Source organism: Petaurus breviceps, unplaced genomic scaffold, assembly GCF_028583685.1.
Source record: "Petaurus breviceps papuanus isolate PSGF00001 unplaced genomic scaffold, PetGlider_PUasm1.0 90721, whole genome shotgun sequence".
NCBI lineage: Eukaryota > Metazoa > Chordata > Mammalia > Diprotodontia > Petauridae > Petaurus > Petaurus breviceps.
The window spans coordinates 8,267,579-8,276,940 of NW_027187322.1; the positions used below are offsets into that span (position 1 = coordinate 8,267,579).

At 50.7% G+C, this 9,362-nt stretch overlaps 1 protein-coding gene across 3 annotated transcripts in view; it reads left to right on the top strand.

Annotated features, from left to right (window-relative positions):
- The window catches only part of NAP1L4 (nucleosome assembly protein 1 like 4), a 27,127-nt gene extending 18,363 nt beyond the window's left edge, over positions 1 to 8,764 (top strand). For 2 of the 3 annotated variants that reach the window (XM_069066573.1, XM_069066576.1), the window contains 3 exons: positions 1,736 to 1,765; positions 2,089 to 2,145; positions 7,968 to 8,764. In XM_069066573.1, the coding sequence (XP_068922674.1) occupies positions 1,736 to 1,765; positions 2,089 to 2,145; positions 7,968 to 8,006 (126 nt within the window). In that variant the 3' untranslated portion in view covers positions 8,007 to 8,764. Of the gene's footprint in view, positions 1 to 1,735; positions 1,766 to 2,088; positions 2,146 to 3,984; positions 4,020 to 7,967 lie in introns of all 3 variants that reach the window. The other variant, XM_069066575.1, reaches the window with a different exon arrangement.
- Positions 8,765 to 9,362: the final 598 nt, after the last annotated feature.

A 9,362-nucleotide genomic window follows, 5' to 3' on the forward strand; every position in this document is an offset into this window, starting at 1 on the left:
AAGGTCAAAAGTTCCCCACCCCTGGATCACAATTGAATCTACCCCAGAGTTACATCAAGTTTAAACACAGCACTTAATACCCAAATGGAGGTCTTTTCTTCATCTTGACACGAGGCAAGTTCTCAGCAATCTTAGTTCCTGGGGAGACAAGGCTTAGCAAGGCCATAAGATACATTGCCAGTCCCTTCATGAATTTATCCTCTGTCTGTAGAACAGTCCTAGAACCCCTGAACACATTAGCAAAGCCCTCTCTCAGGATTTCTGTAAACATACAACAAGAAAATCCTTCTTCAGGGCTTCTAAACCAACAGAAAGGCTCCCAGACCCCTGCAACAACAGCACTGTCCTTCACCAGTGGACAGTATTCATTCTGTCTGCCGGACAGTCTCCAGACCCCTGCAACAACAGTACTGTCCCTCACCAGTGGACAGTATTCACTCTCAGTACTGTCCCTCACCAGTGGACAGTATTCACTCTCTGTCTGCAGGACAGTCTCAGGCCTTCTTAACCAAATGCCAGGTTCCAGGACTTCTTCAACAGGACAGTCTTTCACCAGTGGACAAATCTGGCAAAATAACATCAAAACAGACAGACAAAGTACCAGCAAAACAGCCATGTCTCCTCAGTCCTTGGCAGCTCAGGGGGCAGGTCTCAAAAGTCCAGGGCAATTCAAAGCGGCCACCAGCAATCTCTTAGTCTCTCTCTCTCCACGAGGTGCTGCTTCCGAAAAGAACTTCCGCCTCTCTCTTGTCTCTCCAAATCTACGTCACCAGCTCCTCCCAGTCAGGACTTTCTTTTCACATCAAAAAGTCCATCCCACAGGTGGGATTAACAAGCTCTGGGTTTTAATACAATCAATTTGAAAACCAAGCCAATACGGGGGAATCTTTAATTGCCATTACTATCACACCAGTGCATGCTAGAAATTGACTCTGCTCATCAGAGCTCAGGGGTTTGTCCCATGCATGTTTTGGTGAGACGGCCTCTGGGTGTGGAAGGCCCAGCTTTGAGTCCTGCCTGTGACCCTGGGCAGGCCTCAACCTGTTGGTGTTCTGGGCTGCAGAGAAGGTGCTGCCCTGCATTGGGAGAAGAGCTTCCTTCCCTGGGGGTTCCTAATACAACTGAAATCCCAGGCTTACTCCCTGTCCCCATCTTTCCTGCTGTTGTGCTGAGTGTGGGCCTCCTGAGGGCCACCTTCTCCAGTGAAGTGACTTAGCGGGAGGTGGGTTTGAGGCAGACCACTGTTTAGGCCTGGTGGATGCTGAAGGCTCGACTTGCAGCAAAGCTTTCTGCTCGACGGCAGCCAAAGCAGGACTCACCTCTTCCTTGTCCAGGGCATTGTCACATGGAATGCTGTAGCTTTGCTCAGACCAGCCTTGCAGAGGGATCTTTATCCAGCCTCCCCAGCCTGCAAACCCTGGGGCCAGGCAGCCCTCTCATGCTCCTTTCCCAGCTGCAGCCAGCCTGCAGGTAGCCACGGCTTTCTGTCCTGGCCTCTTTTTCTCCAGGGCAGCTGACTTCCTGGCCTTAGCCAGAAGGGCCCTTCCATCTCCTCCTTGCCATGGTCACCTGTGAGGAACTTTGTCCTTGGTCCCTTGGCAGTGGGTCAGCAACCAGGGCGGGGGGCACTGTCACCTTATTACCACCAGGAGTACAAGGCATGGTTTCCTGTGGCGCTTTTGGGAGAGTGGGAAAAACTGTTCTGGAAATCTAAAAATGTGTTTCCATTTTTCAGTTTGAAGAAGGCGAGGAAGGGGAAGAAGAGGTGAGATTTGTTCAGTGACAGCCTGGGGGATGGGCAGGAGGGTGTCTTGGATTTGTTTGGGGACCATGCCTTTATCTGGACCAGCAGCTAACATGTCCCACTGCACTGAATACGTTTCTTCTGTCTTTAAACCTGGACCCTGGCTACTTGAGGTGTGCTTGCACTGTGTGTGGGGGCCTCGGCTCAGGGGTGATGCTGGATGAGATGCTGGCTCTTTTTAAACCAAGCGGCTGGTTCTCCTGGCGGTTTTGCTGGGTGTGTGTGGTGGTGCTGCCGCCGCTGGGAAACCCTTTTGTTGACTGGTCTTCTTTCTTGTTCACTAGGAATTGGAGGGTGAAGAAGAGGGAGAGGAAGACGAGGAGGCAGAGAATGATCCCAAGGTTAGTGGTCGTAATGAATAAAACCAAACACTGTGCCTAACACCGTGTTGGGCATTCTAGAGCTCAGCCTTTGGGTTGGTGTTTTTGTCTTCCTCAGGAGCACAGGCCAGGAGTTAGGACTCGTGGAGAGGGGCCACTTTTAAAAAGGCAAACGCCTTCACAGTTTTCTCCCCTTTGGGCTCTCCGACCTGAGCCCCATTTTAAATGATCTGGACACTCGTGCCTGTTTGGGGAAAAAAGATTATAAACTAGGGGAATTATAAAGAGGGGACACTTGTAGGTGTTGTATACGAACTTGAGGTTTTATTCCTTGCTTTATTTAGATACTTGGTGAAAGTTTAATGCAAATACCATTTTTTAGAAATTGTATAGTTTTAAAATAGGAGGGCTCACTGTTCACTGAAAACCAGTGAACCCTTAGTACCAGAAATTTAGAAATGATTATTCAACTTGGCATAACTTGGATTTTCCTTTATCTGACTCAGTTCCTAATAGTACAATTCATAAAGCTACCATGTATATTTTCAAACTAAGGCACGGCCCCCTCTACCCCACTTTCTAAGCAGAAGACAAATCAATCCCAGCTCTTTGTCTGAACTGTAAATCAATAATATTTATTATTCTGTGGCATGAGATTAACTAACTTGCTGCCTGCATGGCAAAAATCTGATGTGGGCAGTGAGATCGAGCGTTTCCTGGCTGCTGTGTGTGGGGGGTGTCTGCTTAACTTATATTATTTCTCCTATCTCCCTCCTCCCCCTGAAAAAAAAAGGTGAAAAAAATACCAAGTAGTCAGTGTAAGAACAAGTCTGAATTTGGATTCTTAGTGCATGATGCGCTTGGGAGGGAAGGCCCAGGTTGTTGGGAAAGAGCATGCATTGGAAGTTGAGGGATTTGTTTTTAATTTGCCACAAAAATAGTTCTCCAGGAAAAGGCAAATAAAAACGCTCATCTTTACAAATGAGCCTCCAGGCAGTCGAGTGAGCCTCGTTTGCTGAATTTAGCCCCCGTCCTGTGCTAAATGCTGACCTGACCATCCAGGAGGCTTTGAGGGATGTTCTTTCCCTCAAAGGGAAACCAAGCCCCATGCAGACAGAGCAGTAACCCAGACAATGCACAATGGCAGATAATTGTCCATTTTTGTGACGTCCTGATTCTCCAGAGTGATCTCCAGTTACCTTGAGGCTGGGAGACCTGCCTGTTAGCTTCCTCTCCCCTAACCCGAGGGTTAATGGCGCTTGGGCTTTGGGGCTTATTTTTATAGAAAGGAGTCAGAACAGTGATTTTTATTTCACCCACGCCCACTCTAGGGACTCCTCCCCCCCATTCCTGCTGGTAAAGGTGCTGGCTTTGCTGCTGCCATTCGCAGGTTTCTGGTCCCTCTTTTAACTCCAGCTGCCCCTGCTCCCAAGCTTAGTCATCTTCTGGGAGAGCCTCCCTCTCCCCACTTAGTACCAGGCCCCCATTGCTGCCCTCGTCAGGAAGTCTGGGATGAAGGGAAGGAGAGCCTGAAGTGGGGCGGCTCGGGCGGGGAGTCCGCCTCGGGCAGAGCAAGGAAAGAAAGGGGCTGTCGGTTCTTGGGTTCAGGATCCAGTCATGGCGGCCTTTCACAGGTGCCTCTTCCAAGACGTCCAGCCTCAGCGGAGCTCTGGGTGGCCGAGCCAGGCATCTCAGTGTGAGGTGACGTTCTCAGCGAGATGAGAGTCTGGTGACCGCGGCACAGGCCCGGCGTGCTGCTGTGTGTGCGGGGCTGAGGAGCTCATTTTCCTCCTGTATGGTTTTGCACATTTCATTGTCTTTCATGCTGACGGTTCCTTTCCATTTTTTTTCCCCATTTAGGTGTAATTTTTGTCTGTTTATCATTCATACCATAGGTAAGGTGGAATTCCATTCATACCTAACTTGAAAGCTGATGATCTGTAGCCAATGCAATGTGGAAGTGATTGATGTGGTGGTTAAAGAGGATGAAGCCCATGCGAACGCTAGGAACATGGTGGAGTTAGAGCTCAGTACCTAAGGAGTATGTCTGTAGAGCGAGCCTCTGTGGCGTGGCCTGGGCTCCTGCCTCCTAATCAGGGCAGTCAGGCTAGGAAGGGGCCCTGTGCCAGCTCCCCGGTGTTCCCTCGAGAGCTGGGGCTTCCCTGGGCACCCTGCAAAGAGCAGAGCAGTGAGAGGCGTGACCGGTGATGAGAGGGCCTGCTGCCTTTTTTGTTTTTAATTTTCATTTTGTCCTCAAGTGAGTCAGGAACAGATGCTGAGGAGAGCATCGAAAACTAGTCCAGAAAAAGACAAAACAAGTGAAACACTGTTTGTATTACTATGGTAACATTTTATCTTCCATTTCACATCCATCTCTCCAACAAGGCGACTGGTGTCTTTAGGATCCAGTCAGAGCACCTGACGGTGTTCTGCTGGGAAGTTTGAGGAATTTTGTAATTGTGAAAGGTACTTGAATGAGCAGGAGAGCCATTGGCCAAGGGCTGTCCCTGCACAACGCCCTGCTCCTGCCTGGGAGGCTGTTTGAAGGGTGTTTCTCTGAGGGCATTGAACACTCAGGGTACAAACAGCAGCTGTGCTCAGGATCCTCCATTCTGGGCGTGGCTTACTAAACTTGGAGTCAGTTAATACAACGATGTAAATTGGAGGATGAAATGGCTCGGTCCATGGGAGCCTGAGGCCCGGGATTGGGTGGGGAGCAAAGAGCAGCTATCACAGAGCCTTGGGAACAGCTCAGAAAACTGCCCTCGTTCTGGATTCTTGAGGAACCTTCTCTAGAAGTTGGGGGTATCAGCAAAAAAAAAGGGCCGGCTTGAATGAGTGCTCACCAGTTTTATCTTAGACCGAGTCTACGTTTTTGTTGAATAAATACAGTTTTTATAAATAGTATTTAAAGCAGTGTCTCTAGAAATAAATCAGGCTTATCATTTTTGAAGAGTGGGTAATTAAGCAGGATTCCTTTAGGACCTCGAGCTATTCAGCCCTTGTCTTCTACAACAGAAAAGTGATTTGGTTTAACATGAAGGCATAGATCTTGCTTTGGATTTTTTATAAACTTCTTTAGAAAACCGGAAGAATTTTTAAAGATTCACTGAAGCAAACCCTTCTTATGCAGCAGATTAATGATTTTAAGCTCTGTGAACCTCACAGACAGGGGCTGCAGGTGAGAAGGTTGCTTTTGCCATTGCCTCCTGGTAATGTCGGTCCAATTCCCTTCCTGTGGGATTCCTTCGGTGTCCCTTCTTCACACCCTGAGATTAACTCGGTTTTGTTGGGACCACTGGGCCATGCCATGTTTGCTTGTATTGGGACAGCTTCATGCAAATCATCTGGGAACTGGCCCCAAAGTGACCCCAGGTTTCTGACCTAGAATTATGTGTCCGGCATAGTGCCTGCTTTGTTAACCTTCTTCGTTGAGACCAGAAATGGGGTGATGGAGGTGGCTAGGTGGCACAGTGAATAGAACACCGGCCCTGGAGTCAGGAGGACCTGAGTTCAAATATGGCCTCAGACACTTAACACTTACTAGCTGTGTGACCCTGGGCAAGTCACTTAACCCCAATTGCCCTGCCCTCCCCTTCAAAAAGCAAAAAAATAAAAAATGAGGAAGTGGTCATGTTAGGGGAGAACAAGAAGATTTGGGGCTTTTTATTCCTGGTTCCCTAGTCATTTCTTACCTCTTTGCCTTAGGGATGAGAGAACCAGTCCATTTTTCATTCAGGCTGTAAAGACTTAGGTTCTGTAATCATTATAGCAGCCCCGCAGTTGTGTGTAGTGATAGGTTCTCGTGCCCTTTCTCAGGTGGGTTCATGTCAGTGCTACAACCCTTTCTTTTACCTGCTGTGATTTCATACTGGTCTTTGCACCCTCATAGTCACTGGCTTTTAAAAACACCCACCTCCCTCCTTTGGTGATCAGGTAGTGAGTGAGCCAGAGGATAGAGACTATACAGCTGGCCTCTCCGAGGAGCAGATGGTCTGTTTTCTCTGCCCCAGAAAACTGGGGGGGAGCCTTCTTTACAGTGTCCAGGCAGCACTGGCCTTGTGCAGGGGCCCTCGGCCACACTGCCTAGCGCCATGTTCTAAGCCTGGCACACTATGCCAAAGGCAGGCAGAACTGTTCAGTTCTAAGGATGTGCATGGGCTTAAGATCATTACAGTTGACTCCCCAGATCCTGGCAGAGGCCTGTCCCAGCAGAAGGGATCCAGTAATGCTGCCCACAGTGCCACTGTGGAGCTCCTGTTCTCATAGCACCATCTGCCGGTGGTCCTGCTCCCTGACAGATGGGTGTAGGTGACCCTCAAGAGTGAACAGGACCTTTCCTTCTGAAGCACCCAGTTGCTTAGGGATTGTAGTAAACTTGAAAGCAATTACTCCCAACTCCTTTCTACCCTTGGATAGCTTAAAAGTAAGTTTTCGGCATCAGATTGACAGAAGCAGTGATCATCCCTCTGTGTAGAATTAAGTATGTGGGTGAGATCCTTTTTCTGTCTGAGAGACATCCAACGGCCCTGTTTCTACCTGGGTCACAGCATTTCCCAGCCCTGGGTTGGGCTTTAGCCATGCCTCTTAATTCTCTCCCTGACCACTTGGATTGCCTTACACTACAGCTGCATCTGTCTCTCCCTTAGCCTGGAATTCTGGGAAAGGTGGAGTCCATTATCGTGCAGACCCTTAGTGTATATGTAGAGGAAAAGGTTTGCTGCTGTACCCCAAGTAGTAGTTAGGACACAAGACTCATTACCTGTGTGGTGCACTTGAGTGTTTAAAAAAAAAAAAGACCTTAGAATGGCTCTGGCTTGTAGGTGATGGTCCCTCCAACCCTCCCCCCTCCCCCACCTCCTGCAAGTGATGCCAGTCTGAGTTGGCTCCCCGCTCTCCCTGTCACCCAAGTTCTCAAACCAGCCCTGGTCAAGCTGAAGCATGCTCCTTTGGGAGAGAAGTCATGGAGTTGGAACAGTAGGTGTAACATAGGAATGCATGGCATACAGTCCTGCATGTGAATGGTCATGGGTGGGAAGTGGGGGCTATGGCCCCACCTCCTGCCTCGACCTCTTCCTGTGGAGGCTTGGGGAAGTTGGGAATCTGCCCAGTTCTGGTCCGTGTTGGCCTCAGCTGCCGGGGAAGGCCCAGGACTTGGCTTTTTGAGAATGAAGCTCGGTCCCACATGAGTAGTAGGCCTCTCGGGAGTCCCCTGGGCTTTTCTTAGGTGCTCTGGTTTTCCTCCCAGGGAAGGGGATCCAAGTAGTAGGAAAGGCCCCCTGCTCCCGAAGTTCAGGATTAGACCACAGGAGAGAGGCGGGCGCTCTCCCAGGGTTTCCCTGTTAACTGTGGTCTCCTGGGGAGCTTTGTTACTTTGAAGGGATTGTGTCCTTGGACGGAAGTCCCGGGACCACTACACAGTCAGTGTCTTGGGAGCATACTGGCTTTTCAGCTTGGGGAGTGGGGGCGCCTTTTTTCCCTTCTAAAGCATCAATTCACAGCTCAGCTTTCTACCTTTTTATCTGTATGATGGCATGTTTCAAATCTCCAGTCAGCCCTGGGGCTTTTTTGCTGGCCTAAGCTTTCTATGTGAAGATGATAAAGTGTGCTAGGCGCTGAGAATTGTTGGCATCAGCCCCAGGAAGTGTGGATGCACTTTTTAAAAAAGCCTGTCTTTCAAATGCACGCCTGTACACACGGTGTCGGTGCTTCTGTTGGGGTCACTGGAGGGAGTCCCTGCGGTGTGATGCATCGAGGTCAGGCGCACAGGGAGAGCAGCTTGTTGGGTGCTGGGGGTGGGCTTCGAGGCTGTGGGCTCAGGGGCTCTTTCTTTCTCTTGACAGAGAGAATGCGGCCAGCCTGCGGAGTGTAAGCAGCAGTGACGCGTGCGGACGCGTGCCTCCTTGGGAGAGGCTGGGCCACCTCGGACAGAAATGCTTTGGGATCCCTGGCCCGTGGCCTGTGGCTCGTGGCTCGGGGCGTACGTAGCCAGCCGCGGCGCAGTCTCACTAACAACGCTTACGGTTAACTCGTTTTCAAGTGCGTGGTTTTCACTTACACTTTTTTCTTTTTGCCTAATTTGTACAGTGTAACTTTGATGCATTTCGCAAATAGGAGGTTTCAGTAAAGTGCCCTCTCTGCCCACCGTTGCCTGCCTGTGAGCTGGCAGGCACACCCACGGGTGCCAGAGCACATCTGTGACTTGGCCAAGACAGAGGAGGTGGGACACACACACCACACCACACGCGTGTGCGCACCAACACACTCCCCCCCACCCCGCATTAACGGCCTCTATCCCAGTTATCTCAGAGCTGCCAAGCAGAGCAGAGCCACGCTGGCTGGGCCTGGGGAAGCACAGGGGGCTTGGGCAGGTGGGTTCGCGCTCTCCCCCGGCGCTCTGGGGCGGGCCGGCTCATTCTTCCTGTTGGCACCTGGGATCTCGGATGCACCTTCCTAGTTATCAGTACCTGATGCCAATCTCCAGCCACCATTACTAGCAGCTTCATCAACACTGTGACCAGGTGTGTAGAGTGCTCTCCAGCCTTACCTTAAACAATACACATTTGTAACTTAATAACAGACGGTGTTTTCAATTTGTACAGTATAGTTAGGATATTCTATTAAAGTTGTGGAACATGAACGCTTGCTTCAGGTGTGGTTCTCGAGGCCTGCATTCCTGGGTTTTCCTGCTTTCTCTGCTTGTTGTCTTTATTTGGGGGCGTCCAGAGAGCTACGGTCCCACCTCTCCGCCTACCCAGGGACGTGCCCACACCTCTGCTCTCAGGAGGAAGCCCCCTCGTGGTGGGGGCTGGGGACCCAGCCCCCAGGCTGAGGGATGAGGTCTGCTGCTCACCCCTGTGGCGGAAGGAACCGCTCTGCCCAGCTGGCCTCCCCCTAGGGATCTGGCCTTTGTGGTAAAGCCCCGGCTGGGAGCCTGGCAGTTTAATCGGCCCCTCTCTCAGAATCCTCAGAAGCTGAGAGCAGTGATGGCCTCTCCTTTCCTCTTGGTCTAGCACCACCATGAGGCGAGCAGCTCTTGGACCTGCCTCATCGCCGACGAAAAAATGGAAAAATACCAAGAATGAGCAGAAGACGAAAGCAGGGGCAGGAGAAAGACTCGGCTTGATGGTCTTGGGCCATCCCAGCCCTGGCCAGGCCATCTGCACAGTGTAAAGTGGGGCCAAGGAACCAGTGGTCCTTGGTTCGAATCCTAGCCTTGCCGCACAACACCCTTGTGG